This window comes from Eschrichtius robustus, chromosome 12, assembly GCF_028021215.1.
Source record: "Eschrichtius robustus isolate mEscRob2 chromosome 12, mEscRob2.pri, whole genome shotgun sequence".
Taxonomy (NCBI): Eukaryota; Metazoa; Chordata; class Mammalia; order Artiodactyla; family Eschrichtiidae; genus Eschrichtius; species Eschrichtius robustus.
The window spans coordinates 4826453-4849849 of record NC_090835.1 but is presented as its reverse complement, the minus strand read 5'-3'; the positions used below and the strand labels follow the sequence as shown (position 1 = coordinate 4849849).

General features: G+C 47.1%; 1 protein-coding gene across 8 annotated transcripts in view; it reads right to left on the bottom strand.

The window, feature by feature from the left end:
• Nucleotides 1–16140: 16140 nt before the first annotated feature.
• The window catches only part of TMEM40 (transmembrane protein 40), a 31129-nt gene continuing 23872 nt past the window's right edge, over nt 16141–23397 (bottom strand). For 6 of the 8 annotated variants that reach the window (XM_068557131.1, XM_068557127.1, XM_068557129.1 and 3 more), the window contains 7 exons: nt 23152–23187; nt 22746–22778; nt 22310–22357; nt 17767–17838; nt 17614–17688; nt 17057–17119; nt 16141–16298 (listed from right to left, as the gene is read on the bottom strand). In XM_068557131.1, the coding sequence (XP_068413232.1) occupies nt 16279–16298; nt 17057–17119; nt 17614–17688; nt 17767–17838; nt 22310–22357; nt 22746–22778; nt 23152–23187 (347 nt within the window). In that variant the 3' untranslated portion in view covers nt 16141–16278. The remainder of the gene's footprint in view (nt 16299–17056; nt 17120–17613; nt 17689–17766; nt 17839–22309; nt 22358–22745; nt 22779–23151; nt 23188–23397) is intronic. The other 2 variants (XM_068557125.1, XM_068557130.1) reach the window with 2 other exon arrangements.

The following is a 23397-nucleotide window of genomic DNA, read 5'->3' as shown; positions in this document are numbered from 1 at the left end:
ATCAAACACTCTGCAAATCTTTAGATTGGCCGAGAACGTGTAACCAGGAAAGGTAACCCCATACCCAAAATATGTGTCAGTCCCACCCAAGACAAATTGCTTCTTGGTAGAAGATGTCCAATGTAATCAACCTGCTACCAAGTGACTGGTGGGTTCCTTGAAGGGTGGTGCCATGTTGGCAGCTCCATGTTAATCTTTGTTGCTGGAAAAGTGGACATTCACCAGTGGCAGTAGCCAGATCATTCTTAGTGAATGCAGAGCCTCTACCCCTGCCACATAACCTCCATTCATGCGGCTATTGTGCCGAAGCTGGGGTGGCCAGTGACAGAAGCTGACTGCTGACTTAACTGAATCACTCTTTCTGCTTGGTTGATTAGTACCTCTATCAATGATGAATGCTTTCCATGGACACCAACATGTGGTGCAAAGACCTTCACACTTTGTGTCCATCCCTGTGGGTTCACACACATCCCTCTTTCCCAGACCTCTTTGTCCCCAGTCTTCTAATATTTATCCTTCCTTCTTTCCCCCACTGCCCATGAGGTCTGTATTTATTCTTACCTCAGACCACTTCTCTTGTCCACGGAGTGGATGCCCACATACACTGCCCAAAGCCCTGCCCATTGGGAAGATTCCACCTTATTTATTGTCTTTCAGGGTCACTTCGGAATGAGGCTGCAGTGTGGCCATCCTCCATTTTCAGCTTCTACCCACATACCAAACAGATCCATCTGTGGATTAAGCTTGGCCCTTTCCCTCCTTATCAGGTAGCCATGGGGGTCCCATGCAGCCACAGGTGTGAGATGAAGGGGATGTGTTGGTGCAGTGCTGGTGGATGACACGGGGGTCTCGGCCATCTGCCTGTGCAGCTTACTTGTACACTCTGCCCTACTTGTGCCCCATCCAAGATGTGCCATCTGACTTTGGATTGTTGTCACACCCACCTGACCTCATGACATGGTAGGTCTGACAGATCCCAGCTTGTGAGGGGCTGTTGGGGCTGCAGGGTCACTTCATATTCCATGGTCAGGTGCTCCGTCTCTGCCAGGGCCCACCCCAGGAGGACTTTCTCAAATGGTGATAATTCTCTGCTGCAGAGTGAATGGCCTTGCTCCAGAACTCTAGGGATCTGGGTTGTGATGTTCCCATCGGGGCTTGCCATAAAAATGTGGCGTCTTTTCCCTCTAATACCATAGGTTCTCCCAGGTTCTATGGCCCAAGAGGCAGAACTGCTTGCAGGACAGCCTGGCTCTTCTGCAGAGCTCTTTTCTGCCCGGGACCTGCTCAAAGATGGCGGCCTTCCACGTCACTCAGAAAATAGGTTGGATCAAAATTTCCAAGTATCAGGACTTCCCTGGTGGTGCAGTGGTTAAGAATCCGCCTGCCGATGCAGGGGATGTGGGTTCGATCCCTGGTCTGGGAAGATCCCACATGCTGCAGAACTACCAGGCCTGTGTGCCACAACTACTGAGCCTGCGCGCCTAGAGCCTGTGGTCTGCAGCAAGAGAAGCCACCGCAATGAGAAGCGCGCACACCGCAATGAAGACCCAATGCAGACAAAAATAAATAAAATTAAAAAAAAAAAAATTTCCCAAGTATCAGTTACGCCGACCCCAGCCTGCAGAGGTCTACCAGCACGCTGTGCTTCCTTCTGGATGGTGGGAGGTACAAGATGCAATCAGATGTCCTTTACTTTGGAGGGGTTGTCCCAGCATGCTCCAGACCACTGAACCCCCCAAACTATTGATGTGATGAGCCCCTGAAACTTAGAAGTGTTAACTGACCATCTTCTAGAGTCCTTGACTTCTTGTACGGTTTACCTACTACCCTCTGGAACCATGTCTTGTTCTTCGAGTCCTCTTCACGCTATTTCACCAATAGAGTGGAACAATGTGCTGTTTTGCAGAATGTTCAGATGGTCCAGTCCCTTCTGACTGTACTAGGACAGAGGGCAGGAGAGTTAACATAGACTGAGCTAGATAGTAAATGTGTACTGTTGTCTGCCCCACATAAAAGTGAACAGTTTCTGGTCCTTTTTCCTGTTAGGGATGTAAAAGAATGTATAAGCCAGATCAATGGCTGGATACCATGAACTTGGAGCTATGTTAATGTTTAGCAAAGCTACCACATCCAACACAGCAACTGCAGTTGGGGCTACTATGTGGTTGGGTTTGCAGTAGTTCAGTATCAGCCTCCAGGAAACACCTGGTTTTTGCCTGGGTCAGATTCATGAATTAAAAGGGGGACAGATGGTGACCACTACCCCTGAATCCTTTGGCTCTTACATAGAGATCTCTGAAGAAAGTATTCTTAGACGCATTTGGCACATGAGGAACCTGAAGCTTAAAGAGTTAAAAAAAAAAATAGTTTACTTATTATAAAACTTTCTGCTTTGTCAAACCAAAGCATTTGCACTTAACCACTAAGCTACCCAATCAACAGCTGTAAATAGAGTTCATTTAGGAAAGTGAAAAACAAGATCTCACTGAATTGCTACATATCCACACACATCCATCATGCTTTTTGTTAGTTTTCCTAACAAGTCTAATTTTGGAATCAGAGGGGGCAAATTCTACCTAATTTCTTAAGAGTAGAAAATCAAACTCAGTTGAGAAAGTTTTGTTAGCTTTTATTCCTGGCAGCTGTTGGATGAGCTTTATTTCCTAAGCTGTATGCCAGGATGTTTCCTCATTTGATTTTTCCAGGGCATGATGGAAAGAAAAAAAAAAGAAAAAGAAAAAGAGTTGCCACCCCAAATTAAAATATTCCCTTCCATGAGGAACAAGGCAGCATGAGGCTGCCTAGAGCCGACAGTGACTCTTTTGTGCAAATGATGAAGCAGCCCCAAGGTACGACTACCCTCTGTGTCTTCATAGGCGAGTCATCTCATGGGTCTCAGTTTCCTCATCTATACAATGGGAATAGTAATAGTCTCTACCTCATAGGATTGCTGTGTCTTGTTCATCTCTGAGTCCCTAAAATACCCGGCACAAAATAGCATTCAATGAATATATGCTGAATGAATTAATGAATTTTAGAGATTAAATGAAATGGCACATTTGCACAGCACATGGCAAACATTAGATTCTATGGTGGCAGTTTGACAATGTATATTAAAACCATGAAAAACACACAGGTCTTTTGACCCAATGATTCCACTTCTGGATTTGGAAACAATTCTAATAATTTTAATAATTAAGATAATGAATTCATAATGATGACGATCTTAATTAATCAGGTAATTAATAATTAAGGATGCACCAAAGATTTAGAGGCAAGAATGCTCCTGGAAAAACCACCTAAATGTTCATAGTTTTTTGGTGAGGCATCTAGACGTGTGACACATAGAAAGGCTTTATAAGGCTACACACTAAGGCAGCGGTCCTCGAAGTGTGATCTGGGGACCAGCAACGTCAGCATCACCCGGAAACTTGTTAAAAAAGTAAATTCTTGAGCCCCACTCCCAGCTACTGAATCAGAAATTCCCCGTGGGGCTCAGCAAACTGGGTTAAAACCACAAGTTTAAGAACCACAGCTCTAAAGTGTTTCTAGAGATTGTTTCTTTGTGAGTGGAGTATTTCAATGGTTCTTCCATTTTCTGACTTTCCTGGAGTAAGTAAGCATTACATTGCCAACTGATATGAGAAAAATAGTCCATAAAAAAAATGGAAAAGAAAAAGTAAACTCTGAGTGGAAGTGAATGGAGAGAAAAAAGTTATGAAGAAAACAAAACAGGAAAAAAGCATTCCCTGGGGTAGGGGCGGGGGGATGGATTGGGAGGTTGGGATTAGCAGATGCAAACTATTGTATACAGAATGGATAAACAACAAGGTCCTACTGGATAGCACACGAACTATATTCAATATCCTTTTCCAATAATGGAAAAGATATGAAAAAGAATACATATGTAACTGAATCACTTTGCTGTACAGCAGAAACTAACACAACATTGTAAATCAACTATACTTCAATAAATTAAATAAAAAAAAAAAAAGAAGGGCTTCCCTGGTGGCGCAGCGGTTGGGAATCCGCCTGCCAGTGCAGGGGACACGGGTTCGAGCTCTGGCCCAGGAGGATCCCACATGCCGCGGGAGCAACTAGGCCCGTGTGCCACAACTGCTGAGCCTGCGCTCTAGAGCTCGGGTGCCACAGCTACTGAGCCCGTGTGCCACAACCACTGAGGCCCGCGCACCTAGAGCCCATGCTCCGCAACAAGAAGGGCCACTGCAGTGAGAAGCCCATGTACCACAACGAAGAGTAGCCCCCGCTCGCTCCAGCTAGAGAAAGCCCGCGCGCAGCAACGAAGACCCAACGCAGCCAAAAATAAATAAATAAATAAATAATAAAAAATAAAATAAAAAATAAATTAAAAAAAAAAAAGAAAAGAAAAAAGCAATCCTACCTCCCTAATGTTCTTTTCTTTCCCCCACTTTACTTCTACCCCACACCAATGGGATGTTATATATTTACAAACTTGACTAGTGTCCAGGCCATTTTGTAGCTGCGTTTTTGTTTTTTTTTTAAAATATTACATAGCAGCATATCCCATGCTGGCTCATCAGTCTTCAGAATTATCATTTTAAAAATGGAGGCACTAATGTTACTTAATTATGATTGCTCTCTTGGCCACCTAACTCTTCCCCTGTGTTTTCAATTTTTTGCCATCATAAATAATGCTGCCACCAATATTTGCACATACACTTTTCCCAAATTTCAAATTATGTTATTCAGATAGGTTCTCAGAAGGGGGGCTGCTGGATCGAAGGGCAGAAACATTTTTATGGCTCCTGCTAGGTGTTGCCAGGCTGCTCTTCCAAAGAGTGGCCACTGGTTTCCACTGCAACTAAGTATTAGAAAGACTGCCAGTTTCCAGACAGCCTCCCCAGTGTGAGGCATTATGATTTAAAATAGTTTTGCTAATTTAATGGAGAAAATAAGTTATCTTCCTGCTGTTTAATTTTAATTACGTTATTAGAGACAATTAACAGCCTCTCCCCTTGAAAAATAAACTACTAAATATTTATTCTTTTGTAAACTGGGTTGGGAGGAAACCCAGTTCTGGACTTCTCACCATTTAACATCTTTGGGCTTCAGTTTCTTCATCTACAAAATGGAGGGATACCAGAGTGACTGTGAAATCAAGTGAGACAAAGTATGGGAAAGCTCTTCTTAACAATATATTCTGCCTGTGTGTGTTACTATCACCCACCCCCACTTGGCTTCAAATGTACCTATCTACTAATTTATTTTAAAACGTTCTGAAAAAAAACCCCCAACAACTTTCTGCTTTGTCAACAATCCAGAAAACCTCCAACCACAACCCAAATCTTGAAAAGCCGTCTTTTTTTGTGACGTGGTGCCTTAGAAGGCTGTGGGCAAAGCCCCTTCTTAATTTTTTCAGTTTGGTATTTTGTTCTGTTATTTATTTATTTATTTTTCTTTCTTTCTTTTTGAGGGAAACACTACGACGTGTTTGGAGTTTTCTGGAGAAGGTCCCTCAGTCGAGGCCCTCGGATATCACTACCTGACTCTAGCAGGCAAAGAGCTCCGCGAGGCGAGGGCGCAGCCTCCCGGGCTCTGCCCACCCTCCCTTGCCTTTGGAAGAAGAGCCCTTCTCATCAGGAAAGGTCAAGGACGCTCTCAGAACCAACAGAGACGCTTCATGTGCCAGAAGCGGACCTCGGGCCCACCTGGCAGGTACAGGAGCCAGAACACACTGCTTACCCACTCTCAAGAAGCGACCCGCTCAATGTCTTTCTCCGTTGCCAGGAAACCTCGCTTTCCCGAGGCTCACCAGTTAGAGCCCCCTCTTGCGTCCATGCCCTGTAATAGCACTTTCAGTTGAGCAAAGAACAAAGATTTTTTGTTTTTAATACTTGATTTCAGTCATTTTTATTGTGCAATATAATATGCAGAAAAGTATACAAGATATACTCCAGCTTGAAAAACAGTTATAAAGTAAACCCCGGGTAGCCACCACCTAGGTAAAGAAACAGCATTGCCAGCACCTGGGACCCATTCAAACACCCTTCCCCCATCACACTCCAACCTCTACAGATAAACCTCTCCCAATGCTTCGGGAATCCCTTTCTCGCTTTCCTTCATGGTTTGATTACCTGTACATGCACCCTAAACAATATAGCTCTGGGTTTGTCTGGGGACTTTATATAAATAAAACCGCATGGTTTTACTCAATATTATAAGTTCCATCTGTGTTGCTGTGTACAGGTGGAGTGCATTCATTCTCATTGCTGGGTAACATTCCACTATGTGACTGTGCTACAGTTTATTCTCCTGTTGATGGACGTTGGGCTGTTTCTAGTTTGGGACTATTTTGAACAGTGCTGCTGTCTCAGAGTGAAATTGCCCAGCAACAGAATGTGTACCTCTGACTTTACTAGATAATGCCAAACGATTTTCTGAAGTGGTTGAACAAATAAATGTCCCCACCCGACATCGGATGTTCGTTCCCAGTGCTCCATGGGGCTACAGTTGTTATTGGCAGACATGAATTTTTCCAATCTGGTGAACGTGTAGTGGTATCTCATTGTCATTTTAATTTGTATTTCCTGATAATTAATGAGATCACATTTCCCTATGTTTACTGCCCAGTTGGATTTCCTCTTATTTGGAGTGTCATTAAATTTTGTATCCATTTTCTTTTGGGTTGTTTGTGTTTGTAGCAGAAATCTGTAGTTCCTGCACGTGGCCAATCTCTGCTCTCAGCAGCTATTATGGTAAACAGATTTTTTAAAAACTTTTTATTTTGACATAACTTCAGACTTATAGAAAAATTGCTAGAATAGGACAAAAAAATCCTATATCTCTTTCACTGTATTCCCAAATGTTAACATTTTACCATATTTAGTTTATTCTTCTCTCGTAAGTACCTTTTCCCCCCCGAATTTGAAAGCAAGTTGGAGACATCCTTCAGTATGTGTTTACTAAAAACAAGGACATTCTCTCACATAACCACAGTACAATTATCAAAACCAGAAAACTAACATTGCTACATTAATAGTGTCTTAATAGTGACACAGTAATAATGTTTTAGCTGCAGACCTTATTCAGATTTTGCCAATTGTCCCAGTCATGTCCTCTGTAACCAAAGAAAATTCAAGATCAGGACTTCCCTGGTGGCGCAGTGATTAAGAATCCGCCTGCCAATGCAGGGGACACAGGTTCAATCCCTGGTGCAGGAAGATCCCACATGCTGCGGAGCAACTAAGCCCGTGTGCCACAACTACTGAGGCTGTGTGCCACAACTACTGAGCCCGTGCGCCTAGTGTTCCACAAGAAGAGAAGCCACAGCAATGAGAAGCCCGTGCACCACAACGAAGAGTAGCCCCCTCTCACCACAACTAGAGAAAGCCCGCACGCAACAACGAAGACCCAATGCAGCCATAAATCAATAAATCAATAAATAAATTTATTTAAAAAAAAAAGAAAATTCAAGATCATGTTTACATTCATTTATGATATCTCTTTAGCCTCCATTAATCTGTAACAACTCCTCTGTCTGTCTTTGTTTTGTATGACATTGACACTTTTGAAGAGTCTGGATCAGTTATTTTGTAAAATGTCCCTTGATCTGGGTTTGTCAGATATTTCTTCATGATGAAATTCAGCTTATGCATTTAGGCAGGAATATCACAGAAGTGATACTGTGTTCCAAAGCATCATTTCATTTCATTTTATTATTTTTTAGACTGGAACAGCACAAGCTTTATTTAATGGCCAAAGAATGGAGAGGTGGGAACTTAGTTCGCAAATCAGCTTCTCCCAAAACATCATTTTAAATCCCAAGATCAGTGTAATACATTGCTCATTTATCCCATCAGAGGCAAGAGATTGTTGAGTATAAGATTAGAGATTTTAACGTCATAAAAAGTGAAAAGACAAGCCATGGAGTAAGAGAAGAAAATTAAAACATAACATACTAGACATCAAATACTAAACAGAGGATAGTATCCAAAATGCATCCAAAATTCTCACAAATCAATAGAAAAAAAGGCAGACAACCCAATAGGGAAAAAAATGGACTTAAAGACTTGATCTAGTTCTTCCTAAATGAGGAGATTCAAATGGATACTAAATATGTTTTTAAAAGTGCCCACCATCATTAAGTAAGCAGGGAAATGCAAATTAAAACACAACAAGATAACATTATATGCCTGACACATTGGCCCAAATTAAAAGGTGAGTGTGAGTGAGGTGACCGTACTACTGGACATGCCAGAGTTTAATTCATCAACCACTTTGGAAAAGAGTGTGGCCTCATCCAATGCCCTGAAGGCCTGAATAGAACAAAAAGGTGGAGGAAGGGAGGATTCACTCTCCCTCTGCCTGACTGCTTGAGCTGAACATCAGTCCTCTCCTGCCCTTAGACTGGAACTACACCACCAGCTCTCCTGGGGCTCCAGCTTGCAGACTGCACATCACAGGACTTCTCCACCTCCATAATCACACAAGCCAATTCTTTACAATAAATCTCTTTATGTATCTCCTACTGGTTCTGTTTCTCTGAAGAACCCTGACTAATATATCCAGCAAAGATCTCTGTTTCAATGATCTGTTGCAGTGCAACAAACCATCGCAAAGTCGGTGGCTTACAACACAATTTATTGTTTTCATCATTTTCCAAGATGGTCTGAGCCGAGCTGGGTGCTTCTTCTGCTTCACATGGTGTCTGCTGGGGTTGGAAAGTCAAAGACGCTTTTTCACTTACTTGTCTGGCACCTCAGCTGGGATGGCTGCAAAGCTGGGGACTGGCCAGACCTCTCTCTGCCTGGCTTCCCCCAATGGCCAGCTTGGGCTTTCTCACTGCAGGGGGGCTTCTTACACGGAGGCTGAATTCCACTAGGAAAAGCAGAAGCTGCCAGGCCTCTTAAAGGTTTGGCCTGGGGTAGTCACATGTCACTTCTGCTCCATTCCATTGGTCAAGGTAAGTCACAATTCCATCTGAGAGTCAGGGGTTGAGGAAACAGACCCCCCTGCCCCGCCCCACCCCCCATGGCGGGAGCAGCACATGCACAAAAGGAGGGGAGAGATGGTTGGGGTCCATGTGGGGACACTCGTCACCTTGTGACCGGGTTCTGTTGAGTGCTGAGCCTGGATTAGTTGGTTTACAGCCTCTGTGGCTGTGTCAGAGAGACCCAGAAAGGGAAAAAGGAAGACAAGATGCTGGGGGACAGCCAGTGCCTCTGCCACATGCCCAGCCCTGAATCAGTGACTGGGATGTGCCGACTGGCTAAAGCCCCTCAGAACCCACCGCCAGAGCAAGTGTGCCGTTGACACGCCCAGAATCCATTAGGTGCAGGTTTTTGTGGGGGGTTTTATGGTGGTAAAATACACATAACGTAAAATTTACCATTTAACCATTTTTACATGTATAATTCAGTGGCATCTGTAAATTCACAGTGTCTTGTAATCATCACCACTATCCATTTCCAGAACTTTCTCATCACCCTAAACAAACTCTGTACCCATTATTCAATAACCGCCTCTCTCACCCTCTCCCAGCCTCTGGTAACTTCCGTGATACTTTTTGTCTCTATGAATTTGCCTATTCCAGTATCTCATATAAGTGGATCTCATATCTCATACAATATTTGTCTTTTTATGACTGGTTTATTTCACTTGACATAGTGTCCTTAAGGTCCATCCATGTTGTAGCAGGTGTCACAGTTTCATTCCTTTTTATGGCTGACCAATATTCCATTGTGTGTGTAGAGCACATTTTGTTTATCCATTCACTCATCCATTGATGGACACTTGAGTTGCTTCCACATTTTAGCTGCTGTGAATAATGCTGCTGTGAACAAGGGTGTGTAAATACCTGTTTGAGTCCCTGTTTTCAATTCTTTTGAGTATCTATCTAGGAGTGGGATTGCTGGGTTCTATGTTTAACTTTTCGAGAAACTGATAAACTGTTTTCCAGAGTGGTGGCACCATTTTTTTTATATTCCCACCAGCAGGGCACAAGTGTTTCAATTTCTCCACAGCCTCACTAATACTTGTTATTTTCCCTTTTTTTTTTTAACGTAATAGCCATTCTAATGGGTGTGAAGTGGTATCTCATTGTGGTTTTTTTTTTTTTTTTTTGTGGCACGTGGGCTCAGTAGTTGTGGCTCACAGGCTCTAGAGTGCAGGCTCAGTAGTTGTGGCGCACGGGCTTAGTTGCTCCGCGGCATGTGGGATCTTCCCGGACCAGGGCTCGAACCCGTGTCCCCTGCATTGGCAGGTGGACTCCTAACCACTGCGCCACCAGGGAAGCCCCCTCATTGTGGTTTTGATTTTCGTTTCCCTAATGACAAATGATACTGAGCAAAGCAGATTGCCCTCCCTAATGTGAGTGGGCCTCATCCAATCCACTGAAAACCTGCCTTCTTGGGCTTATTGGCTATTTTAAAAACATCTTCTTTGGAGAAATGTCCATTCAATTCCATTGCTTTTTTTTCTCTCACTTTTGAATTGGGTGGTTTATTTTGTTGTTGAGTTGTAGGAGGTTTTTTTTTTTATATATATATGTATAGTCTGGATGTTAAACCCTTATCAGATGACTTGCAAAAACTTTCTGTCCTACGGGTTGTCTTTTCACCCTTGATAGTCTCCTCTGACGCACAAAAGAGGTTTATTCTTCAAAGGTAAATTGCAGTGGCAGAAAAAACACCGGGCAAATACCAAATACTGGCTACAACCAAGTGACCCAAACTGGAGCTCCGGATCATCCTAGACTCCTTTTTTCCCTTCACTTCATTCATTCATTCACTTGCTTAATCATTCATTCATTTATCGAACAAACTCAGAGCCTAGTTGAGAAGACCAATATGGACATAGAGGACTGCCGTGCTGCATGTTAAGAACGCCAGCCATGGGGAAAGGCCAGGGGGCTGCAGTGGGCACACGCTTCCAGCCATACTGTGGATTAGACCTTAATGTCTCCAAATTTACCCTTCTTTTCTGCTCCTATCGCCCCACCTCTAGTCTCATCTCATTAGTCTGGGCCCTTTTGAGAAGCTAGCACAGGATGAGATGAAATAGGGAAGGATGTCCTTAGGGAAAACACCTATGGGAGAGAAAAAGGGGAGGGAGGGGAAGGCTGGGATGATGCAAATCTAGCCCCAGGGGAAGAAGACAGGGAAGGAGGGTCAGGTGGAAGGGTTTTGTCTGCTGGATACTCTAAGGAGAGTTCGGCAGGTGTCAGGGAGTCCTCAAGCCAAAGTGAACTGTCAGAGGATCCTGTGTCTCCCAGGAAAGGGCCTGCTTAGTATGCCTTCTGAGTCAACGGCGAGGAGCAACCCGCGGGAAGCATGGCCTTGGTGCAAACACAGAGCACAGCAGCCCTTGGTCAATTATGTTCCCCGTAGTTGGAGGTCATGCTCATTCGCATGGCCCCCACAGGGCCACCAGAGTGATCTTTCTAAAATGCAATCTCACCATGCCACTCCTCTGCTCAAACACCTTCCATGGCTCCCCACTGTCCTCAGGCTAAAGCCCAGCTCCTTACCCCAGCTCTCAAGGTTCTCTGGGGGAAAGCAGGCCATTTGCCCTGTGTGATATCTTTTTTTTTTTTTTAATACTTGTTTTTTGTTTTTTTTTGGTTGTTGTTGTTTTTTAATTAATTAATTAATTTATTTATTTATTTTTGGCTGTGTTGGGTCTTCGTTTCTGTGCGAGGGCTTTCTCTAGTTGCGGCAAGTGGGGGCCACTCTTCATCGCGGTGCGCAAGCCTCTCACTGTCGCGGCCTCTCTTGTTGCGGAGCACAGGCTCCAGACGCGCAGGTTCAGTAGTTGTGGCTCACGGGCCTAGTTGCTCCGCGGCATGTGGGATACTCCCAGACCAGGGCTCGAAACCCGTATCTCCTGCATTGGCAGGCAGATTCTCAACCACTGCGCCACCAGGGAAGCCCCCTGTGTGATATCTTGCCCACTAATCCTCAATCCTACCCAGCCATGCTGGACTGATACCTGTTGCCCCCCAGACATGCTGTCCTTTCACTCCTCCATGCCTTTGCCCACCCTGGGCCCTCTGCCTGCAAAGCCCTTCCCTACATCTTCCCTGCAAAGCCCAGCCTCCACGTCAAGCACTTTCCCCAGCTTCCCAGGATCAGTCAACAGCATCCCCTGGCTCCATCTCTGGTCCTGCCTGGGTCCTCTGCAGTAGACGGAGGATTCCTGGGGCCGTGTCAGGAGGAGACAACTGCCACAGCACCGCTGGGCTTCCCTCTTTTCCTCCCAGTGCAAGCTGGCTTGGATGGCCTCGAAATACCCTCATACCCGTGTCCTCCTCTGCTGTGGTCACAGCAGAAACCCAGTGTACAGTGTCCAGGGCAACCAGAGATAGAAGCCCACCCCATCCAAGCCCTTCTCCACTGCCCCACTTTGCAACCCTGCCTTCCTGGACTCAGGATTCAATGCTTTATTTTTAAACCACTTGTTGGACTGGGGCTCCGGGAATCTGCCTGACGCCTGAGGTGTAACCAGACCCCACTGGCACTGGCCTTGAGCTGTAGCTCGGCAGAGAAGCAGTGAGGGGTTCCAAGGGCAGGGCTGGGGGCTGGGGCCCCAGGGAGGCAGCACACTAGGGCACGCAGACCCTCCACTGAGATCTGGAGGTGGGGGGCTTTCTCTCCCAGGGCACGAGGGACCCCTACAACCTGACCCACCTGAGCCCCTCCTTTGACACCTGGGCCCAGAAAGCCCAAGGACACCAGCAGCAGTTCGAACTCACGTCTTCACAAGGCAGTCACCCTTAGGTCAAGTATCGGCTCCCTCGGCCCCCTCTCTCCCCTGCTCCCCACTGTTCTACACCGGGCTGAGTTTGCCTGCCTGCCCCTGAGGGCCCTAATATGTGCCTCTGCCCGAATCAAGTACCTCTAGTCTGTGCCAGAAATGCAATCATCTCACATAACCCTCGCCACACACTGTGAGGTGGGCGCTGCTGTGATCCCCATTGTACAGATGAGGAAACAGAGGCTGCGACAGGGAAGGCTAACCACACTGCCCTCAAGTCAACAAGTTCATGTTTCTATTGTGAAACCCTGCATGCTGTTTGTTCATTTGATAAATATCTTATCTGGGCACTCCAGGCTCCCTTTTGAGGAAAGTAAGTTATACACAAGTGCTTGAAATCCAAACCTCAGAAACTAACTTTCCGTGTCTTAGTTTTCCTGTCTGTACAATGGGGATCGTGGACAGGTGCTACCTCTCAGGGTTGTGATGAGGATGAAATGACACGGTGTATGCAAAGTGCTTGGCTCCACATCCAGCACAGAACAAGTACTGAACAAATGTTAGCTGCTGATATTATCATCTAAGTATAGAGGGATTATTCTGTAAAGCATGAAATACCCAGTGGCTGGAAATGATACTTAGGGAGAGTATGTAGTAACGGAAAAATGCTTATTATATATGAAAGAGAAAAGGGCCCAAAATAATAATAAATGAACTCATGCACTAAAAAGACTCACAGGAAACACACCAAAATACCATCTGTGGTTGATTTTGGTTCTGGGATTTGGGGCAATTTTTTTTCTAACGAAATGTAAAAGAAGGTAATACATCACTAAGAAGAAGCACAGTCCTCCTCACACTGGTCTTCAGGTGCAACGCAATCCCGGCAGAGTTCCCACCGGCTTCTTTGCAGAAGCGGACAAGCTGATCCTAAAACTTGCGCGGAAATGCCAGGGACCCAGAACAGCCAAAACAATCTTGAAAACGAGGGACAAAGTTGGAGGGCTGGGCCCCAGGTGCTGCTGTCAGGGCTGAGCTGAGAGCTGAATGTTGAGATAACATAGCCAGGACTATCAGGAACATTCCCTACTCGTGGGTCATTTATTCTCTTGAAAGAAGGCCTTAAGCTTCACTGACAGAGGCGTCTTAGCACAGAGCAGAAAAATTCTTGCAGTACAAGGTGCTTTGGGAGGTAGCAAGCCTTTCATCCCTTGAGGTGTGGGAGCTGAGTTGGAAAACCCCCAAAAATGAGAGAATGTAAAAGTCCTGAGGAATTCTTCAGTCTCACAGTTTCCAAAAGATAAAATTTTCACCAGAACACAGTGACTTGAGGGCAAAGGACACATAGTAAGATTTCCATAAAGCTTCATTTTAAAAATTTTTTTTTATTTTTGGCTGCGTTGGGTCTTCGTTTCTGTGCAAGGGCTTTCTCTAGTTGCAGCAAGCGGGGGCCACTCTTCATCGCGGTGCACGGGCCTCTCACTGTCGCGGCCTCTCTTGTTGCGGAGCACAAGTTCCAGACGCGCAGGCTCAGTAGTTGTGGCTCACGGGCCCAGTTGCCCCGCGGCATGTGGGATCTTCCCAGACCAGGGCTCGAACCCACGTCCCCTGCATTGGCAGGCAGATTCTCAACCACTGCGCCACCAGGGAAGCCCCATTTTTCATTTTAAGCCCCGTTTTGTTTCTGATGACAATTTCCCTGCTTTTTTGACGCGGGACTATCCTTTCTGTTATAAAATTATGCTGACAGTTGATGTTTTTTGCTATTTTTATTTCCTTAATTGGCAAGATAAGGAGTTGGCAGCCCTCTTTTTCTCACTTTATAAAAATATTCTGGGGGACTTCCCTGGTGGCACAGTGGTTAAGAATCCGCCTGCCAATGCAGGGGACACCGGTTCGAGCCCTGGTCTGGGAAGATTCCACATGCTGCGGAGCAACTAAGCCCGCGAGCCACAACTACTGAGCCCGCGTGCCACAACTACTGAAGCCCGCATGCCTAGAGCCCGTGCTCCACAACAAGAAAAGCCACTGCAATGAGAAGCCTGCTCACCACAACTAGAGAAAGGCCGTGCACAGCAACGAAGACCCAATGCCAGCCAAAAATAAATAAATAAAATAAATTTTTTAAAAATTAAAAAACAATTCTGTAACTCTGAGAACTCCCAAATCTGGGAAATACTGGGAAAAAACTGCAGCTGCCTCAGGGATGCTCTGCCTGGGGTGGGGGACTGGACTAGCCAAGCTCTGTAAAGAGAACACAGGCTTGGGTTCCACTCACAGCTCTGCCACTGACTTGCTGTGGGAACTTGACAAGTTACTACAACTCCTCGAGTCTCTGCTTCTCCATCTGCAAAATGAGGATGATGTACACGTCTCAAGGCTGTTGTGAGATTAAACCGCATAATGGACCTGGACAATCGCAAGCACTTGAGAAAGTGTCTTCCAGAGTCCATGAGCTCGGTAAAGGGCCCCATTTTTTTCTTCGGCAAGTCGAAGAGTTGTCACTTCTTCAATTATTCTTTACATCCCCACTCTAGTTTCTTCTTCTGTGTATTCTCTAGTTTGTCACTGTCACTCTTGACATATCAATCTAGAACATATTCTACTGGCGTGGTCTGGCTGCGTACAAGAGAGAACCTACTATCACCTCCTTCAGTCTAGACTCTATACCTCCACTAACACAACCCGAGTTTGCAATGGATTTTTTGTGCTCTTATCTCACTTCTTTGGTATTTGTTGAGCTGAGGATACCTACCGGCTCCAGATCTTTTTCACAAGAACGTTTGCAAAACCCCGTCTCCTATTCCAAACCTGTGCAATTGAAGTCTTGAACCTAAAATGAGGGGCTTTTTGCATTTATTCCCTTTTATACTTTGTCCAGTAGGACAAGGTGCCCCCTCTGACTAGATGGGGTCAAAGAAGACCTCAAACGTATTCTCACACTCAAGAAACTGAAAGGAATATTTAGCTGACTCTTTTTAGTCCAGGGAAGAGAATGTTTATTTGAATCTTAATGGAGTCCAAGGACAGCAGGGCTGGCACTACGTAATAGGAAGACCTGGATGCTGTGGATTTAGTTCCCCCAAATCTCACCTGTATCAGGTTCACCCCAGGGGCCTGACGTCGTACTTCCCTGCCTCAGGGCAGTGGACCATCTGTCTGTCCCGGGATGGCCTGGGGACTTGAGAGAATTCACAAGCCCAGACAGATTACAGCTTGCAGGGCCCAGGGGTCTCCTACTGCCTCCTGAGAGGAGTGATGTCCCAGGATCCTCCTGATGATCCAGGCTCCATGAAGGGCACAGGCCCGCACCCTCCCTCTCCTGCCATCCTGGCAGCTGGGTTGCGTGCCAACACTGCCCGAGGGACACCTTGGCCCAGCTGGTGCCAATGTTCAGACCACATGGAAGGCAAAGCGCTCTCTTTATTGCTCTAGCTTGGCCCGCCCGCGCGTCTCCCAGGACGCTGCTCTATCCTCGTGGGCTGAAAGGATGCAGTGGTGGTCACACCGGGGCCTGGCCTGGCTGCCCACCTGGCACTGGTCTCAGTCGGTCTTCCTGAAGCCTGGAAGGCAAAGCCCACAGGATGGCATGGGATTCTGAAGGCAACCAGGCCTCCTCCCCACCATTACCCCAGATGCCCAAATACCCCTCATAGCTGGGATAAGGCAGTCATGACCCACAGCCATTGCAACAAATTTCCCCTTTATGCATGAGATGGATTAAAGGAGACAAAAGTTCACGACACGGAAGCACACAGCCCCTGGCCTCTCAGTTTTGTGATTTAATGGTAGACACAGAGCTGCTGGTCAAGAAAGAGGATCTCCTTTAGCCTTGCCCAGCCACTCTAGCTGTGTGATTCTGGGCAAGTCACTCTACCTCTCTGATGAGTGTAACTGACTAATGAGTTTCCTCATCAGCCAAGTGTAAGATAACTGAAACCCCCTCTCACCCCCAGTTGGGCAAATAAAATCACAGAGAAGATACTGTTTGGAGAGGTGCAAAGTTCTATGAGAGAATGAGGAATACCCAGGTCCCCTCCACTTTCCTACAGTGGTTCAGACCTAAGGACTCTTACATCCATTCCTCACTTGATTTTCACAACACCTTTGTGCTGTAGGTATTATTACACCCATTTTCCAGTTGAGGAAACTGAGGCTAAAAGAGGCTCTAGAGCCCCAGAAATGGTAAATGGAAGGAGGCAGGACTTGAACCCAAGCCCCTGACTCCAGGCCCTGTGCTCTTTCCAGTATGCTAAGCCTCATTTGCAACAGAAGACCCTGGTAGGGAGAGAAAGTGAACATAGAAGAATGTAAAAGTTACCTATCAGCCTAAGCTTCTGAAAGAGGGGAACGAAGCCATGCAGGACGCTGTGGATCCGGTACACTGTCAAGAACGGAGGAGAGAAAGGTGATGGAGCTTTGTGTCCCCTCGAGGGATCCGGGGTCAGACCTCCCCCTGCCTGCCCTTGAACAAAGCTCGTACAAACAAAGCTCTGATGGTGGAATTTCAGGCTGCAGGTTAAGCTTAGATAATGGTATTGAGTTCTTATTATTAAAAACAACCATGAGCAGCAATAACAATGCCAGGAAGCTCGGCGAATTCAGTACCTCACTCCATTAACTGCCTTGTTTTCAGTATCTGGCTAATTCTGTTTGTTTGCCACTTTAAACTGTCTTTGTTGTATTTTTATGGAGCTGCCCATTTTTTCCATGGGGTTTTGCCAACGACCTCACGTTGACCTTGAAAGCGGTCAGGAAGCAAACACGAGCATAAAGAAATCTTTACAAAAAGTTTAGGTCGTGGCTTTCCAGCCCTTGGCAAGCCTCTGCGGCCGGCCCAGCCACTGCCCTCCCAGAGTCTGTGTGCGAGGGTCTTACCCAGGCCAAAGTAGATGCCAACGGTCTCCAGGGAGGCAAAGGTGAGCAGCCCGACCCCAAGGGACATGAACCAGTCTGCAGGGGCAGCGAGGGAGAGAATGGTCAGCCTGCAAGTCTGGACCCCCGCCCCCCGTTCTCACCCACCCCACTCACCTGTATAATAGTGATAACACACCAGCAAGGCCCCAATGGCAAAGCAGAGGAGGATGAAATGGAAAAACTCATCTGTAAAGGCAGAGGTGAAGATTACTGTTTGCTTCTTTCTCTCTTTTTAATTAATTAAAATATTCTTGTCTCTGCTCAAAGGGAGCTTTATTCAGAGAAGTTGCTCCTGACCAGCCCAACTAAAACAGCACCCCAAGCCCCACCCGTTTCAGCCCTCACCTCACTTTATTATTTTTCTAACACTTATCACCACTCAACTTGCTGGATTTCATTGCTGTGTTTATTCTCTGACCCACTCTGTAGGATGGTGGTTGGGGATTTTGCCCATCATCTAAAGCAGCGCCGGGCATGCAGAGGTGTCTGACACCTTATTTGTCGAATGATGCTAAATACAATTGTAAAAAATGCACACGCCTAGTTTAAAACTTTCACATTGCTCCATTCTCCCTTCCTAATCCAACTCCTTAAAAGCAAGCAGTGATTGACAAAACTTTTCCAAGTATATATATGCACATTCAAAAAAAACAAAAGCAGGATCAGTTTGTGTACCTGCTGCTCTATCGTTTGTTTTCCTCTCTTTGATAGACTGGGGCCATCCTTTCTATCTCCAAGCATATACAGATCTGCCCTGTTCTTTTTTTTATATATATAAATTTATTTATGTATTTATTTTTCGCTGCGTTGGGTCTTCGTTGCTGCGCGCGGGCTTTCTCTAGTTGCGGTGAGCAGGGCCTACTCTTCGTCATGGTGTGTGGGCTTCTCATTGCGGTGGCTTCTCTTGTTGTGGAGCACGCGCTCTAGGCGCGCGGGCTTCAGTAGTTGTGGCTCGCAGGCTCTAGAGCACAGGTTCAGTAGTTGTGGCACGCGGGCTCAGTAGTTGTGGCTCGCGGGCTGTAGAGTGCCGGCTCAGTAGTTGTGGCACACGGGCTTAGTTGCTCCGCAGCATGTGGGATCTTCCCGGACCAGGGCTCAAACCTGTGTCCCCTGCATTGGCAGGCGGATTCTTAACCACTGCACACCAGGGAAGCCCCTGCCCTGTTCTTTCTGATGGCTGCATAGCGTTCCACGGCATAAACTTACCCTAATTTATGTAACTAGTCTCCCATTGAGGAAGCTAGAAGGGACTGATTTTCTGCACCAAACATCACCGCACATGAAATGTGTCTGTGCCCTTGTGTGTGCGTTTCCGTGGGCCTGGTGCCCAGAAGCAGCATTGCAGGCTCTTCCTAGTAGTTAACGGAGGTAGAGAGAGTACCTGGGAGGCAGGGCCCGTGCCCTGGGCAGGAATTCAGGGATGGTTTGTGAAGGAGGCCCCCCTGCCCTTTGCCAGGCGCTGCGGGAGTCATCAGGGGAGAGAACACAGGGGCCTTGACCCAGGCAGAGGGTTGCGATGGGGAGATGCCAAAAAGGTTTTTAAAAGAAGAAAGAAAGAAAAAGAAAAAAGAGAGGACACTTCAGAGACGGGTCCCTGGAACGACGCAGGCTCCTGAGTGGCCAAGGCTGCTGGGAATGTGTCTTACTTTAGTCCAGTTTGGCCACTGATGTGCTGTGAACTTTGGACAAGTGTCCTGACTCCTTTGAGCCTCAGCGTTCTCATTGATAAATCAAGGAGAGCAACCTCTACACCACTGACAGAGGGATGGATGGGGGTCTTGGAGGGGAAAGTGCTTTGTAAATGGTAAAAGGCAGAGTGATACTACATATCACTGCTGTCAGGTGGCATGTGGAAGGCAAGTGAACAGAAGTGAGGAGGGTATTTCTGGTTTTGTTTTTGTTATTTTTTTTCTGGGGGGAAAATCAAAAGAGTATTTCTAGAACATTCTTGGCTCTGAAATCAATTTGTCCTTTAGGGGAAAAAAATACGTCATGCAGAACTAGACTTAACATTTAAGAAAGCATCAGGCTTAGGTCTGTTCAGAGATGTGACAGAGTGGGGGTGAAAACTCTTTCCTCACCCAAATCTTCAGAAATGCAAAATGGGGGGCTTCCCTGGTGGCGCAGTGGTTGAGAATCTGCCTGCTAATGCAGGGGACACGGGTTCGAGCCCTGGTCCAGGAAGATCCCACATGCCACGGAGCAACTAGGCCCATGAGCCACAACTACTGAGCCTGCGCGTCTGGAGCTTGTGCTCCACAACAAGGAGAGGCCGCGACAGTGAGAGGCCCGTGCACCACGATGAAGAGTGGCCCCCGCTCGCCGCAACTAGAGAAAGCCCTCACACAGAAACGAAGACCCAACACAGCCAAAAATAAATAAATAAATGAATAAATAAATTTAAAAAAAAAAAAAGAAATGCAAAATGAATTCCTAGCAGAGAATTTCTCCCTGGATCTTTCCCCCATTTTCTTATGAGTAAATACTTAGAAAATACAAGTGTTTTTAAAGAGAGGGACTGCAGAGAAATGTAAGACCAAACAGAGGGCTGGATGGGTAGGGCAGCTTAGTTTGAAAGAGCAAAAAGTTAGAAATAACCTAAACATCTATCAAGTGGGGAATGGTAAATACGTTATAAGGTACCCACACCGTGGAATTGGATGCAGTTGTAAGGTGTCATAAACATTCAGGACTCACCATATCTGGGGCAGTCCAGGAGGGCTTAATGGAAGAACGAGAGTTTGAGCTAAGCCTTAAAGACAGCCAAGGCAGTAGGAGTTGGATGAAAGGGAAGATTGTGTGTGTGTGTGTGTGTGTGTGTGTGTGTGTGTGCGCGCGCGCGCGTGCACACATTCACGTGCCATGAGACAGGTAAGAAGGTGGGACCAAGGCACAGACCCAGTACAGTGAAGGGTTCAACCAGGTGAGCGGAGGGTGAGTGAATTTCTGGGAAGAGAACTTCAAGTTTTAGGGAACTAGAAGTTTTAGGGGCTGAAGAGATCAGGCCAGGATAAGGACTCCAAGGTGTATTGGAGCCGGAGGGACCTAGGAGATCACCCTTGTCTGTTTTTTCTGATTTCAGCCATCCACACACCACCTTTGTGGGTTTTGCCCTTTCTACGTAGCACTGCTTATGACCTTCACAATTTCATGTTACCCAAGGACCACTTGTACTATTTACTTAATGTTTTTCTTTAAGCAGATTCTTATTTTTCCTTAAATAGATTTACTTGAAAAAGAAACTTTATGTCACAACACTAAGTGGAAAACTAGGATCCCATGTCTTAAAAACAAACAGAAGGCCCATAAAGCAAGATGGTGAAGGTCTACCCGCCTGCTGCCTGCAGACGGCTCTGCGCACCGTCCTGATCTCTGTGTCCGGAGGGCAGTGAGTCGGGGTGGCACTAAAGGCCCGGGGGCTCCAAGCAGAGAAAGAGAGGGGAAAGGGCAGTCACCTTCTCACTTGGGGGTATAATGCCACGTCCTGAAGCAACCTGGACATGGCCTGCGCTTTGGGAATCTCGGTTTTAGTGGGATGAGGCTCACTTCATAGCCCGGGACAGCTCGACAACACGTCCCGGTTCATGTAGCTGGATGGAGGCAGAGCCAGGGGCTCGGACCCAGGTCTCCCACTCCCTAAAGGCGGGCTTTTGAACAACTCAAAATATTTCTAGAGGGCTTCCCTGGTGGTCCCGTGGTAAAGAATCCGCCTGCCACTGAAGGGGACATGGGTTCGATCCCTGGTCGGGGAACTAAGATCCCACATGTCGCGGGGCAGCTGAGCCCACGCGCCACAACTACTGAGCCTGCACTCTAGAGCCCGTGAGCCACAACTACTGAAGCCGCGTGCCCTAGAGCCCACGCTCTGCAACAAGAGAAGCCACTGCAATGAGAAGCCCGCGCACCGCAACGAAGAGGAGCCCCCACTCGCCACAACTAGAGAAAGTCTGCACGCAAATACCCAACGCAGCCAAAAATAAATAAATAAATTTATATATAAAAAACAAAACAAAAACCATGGTCTCAGGAGTTCCCTGGTGGCCTAGTGGTTAGGATTCCAGGCTTTCACTGCTGGGGCCCGAGTTCAATCCCTGGTCGCTAACTAAGAAGATTCCACATGCCTTGCAATGTGGTAAAAAAAAAAACCCCAAAAAACCCCCCAAAAAACATGGTCTCCCTTCCCACCCTTACCCTCCTCCCCGAAGCCCCCACGATTCCAGGCCGGGAGTCGAGGTGGTCCCCCCCCGCCCCGTTCTCGTCACTCCTTCCCTAGAGTCCAGTCTAATCTAACCTCACAGCTTCCTCAGCCCAGCCTGTTCCCAGCTCCCCATTATGGCCATAAGGCCTGGAGGGCGTTTATCATCCTAGTGACTCGGCGTACAGCAGAAAGAGCACAGGACCAGGATCCAAGCCCAAGTCGTGTCACTCACTAGCTGTAAGACCACTCCCCATCCTTGAGCCTCAGTTTCCATATCTGCAAAACAGGAATCATTGTACCACCTTCTCAAGGTGATTCTAAGCTGAGGATTTTGCAAACTGCAGGGCCCGCAGCAGAGGTGGGCCATGATTACTGCCGTTCCAGGCCACCAGCTGACTTTCTACCCAGAGAAATCTGGACCAGACAGCAGAAGCAGCCCTGGAACCTCAATTTCCTTACCATCCTTCTTTATATTTAGTCTTCTTAACTGGGAGGGCTCCACTTCTCCTTGGGAATAAGAGAGAGACGAGGGTTTAACTCTGACACAGGATAGCTGGTGGGATTCTCGCTCCCCTGCCTCACTGAGAATGGCTCTTCCAGGTTCTATTTCCTGGGTCAGAGGGCACTCACTGCAGGACTGGTCAGGGCAAAGCTTGAAGGTGGGGTAGCTGTCCTTGGACCCCCACTGATGCCCTCCTCCTCCACAGGCCTGTGTCTGTTCTGTTCCACGTCCCCTGAGCCCAGAGGCCCCTTTCCTGGATCACGGTGACACTCTGGCTGGTGACGGCATTGCTGCTGGGACTGATCTCCCTCCCCCCCAGGCTGCCTGTGGTCCCATCCCACACCCTGGAATCCAGGCCGCCTCCCGCTCTCCTCTCGGAGCTTGCATATTTACCACTCTCTGGGTTAGAGCCTCTCCTTCGGAGTCCTGGAAATTAGAAACTCAACATTAGTGCCCAGGCCAGCTTGGGTCCTTAATGAGTGCCACAGGTGACCTCTGAAAACGCCCCTGTTGAATTCTCCAGCCCCCAGGGGATCTTTCTATCTATAGATTGTTATTAATAATCCCTTTGTTCTTGCCTGGACCCCCTTTCTAACCTCCACTGGCCCCCTGTCTCATGCCACTGCCAGCCCCGCCTGCTTGCTGAGCCCAGGTCAGAGCCCCAGGCCCCAAGCAGACTTGGAGTCCCATCTCTCACAGCCGTGCACCTGACAGTAGCTGCCTCTTTTGGGGGAAAGACAGTGCCCAGACCTCGTTCAACACCAGTACCAACGACCCCTCTCCCCTATCAGACACTCACCTGATTCCTCAGACGGCACCACCTCTCCGGGGGCACCTGCACAGAAGGGAAATCAGTGACTGCGTATTCGCATCCTCTGGGTGGGGAGAAGTTACACTGCAGGGAAGTGGAGCTCTCTCACCCAGAGACTTTCCATTGATCTGCAGGGGGCACTGGAGCAAACTGGAGGGTTCCTCTTTCATCTAAAGGGGCAGGCACCACCCTGCAGCCCCCGAAAGCTGCCGCAGCAATGCCTGCCCCATGTTG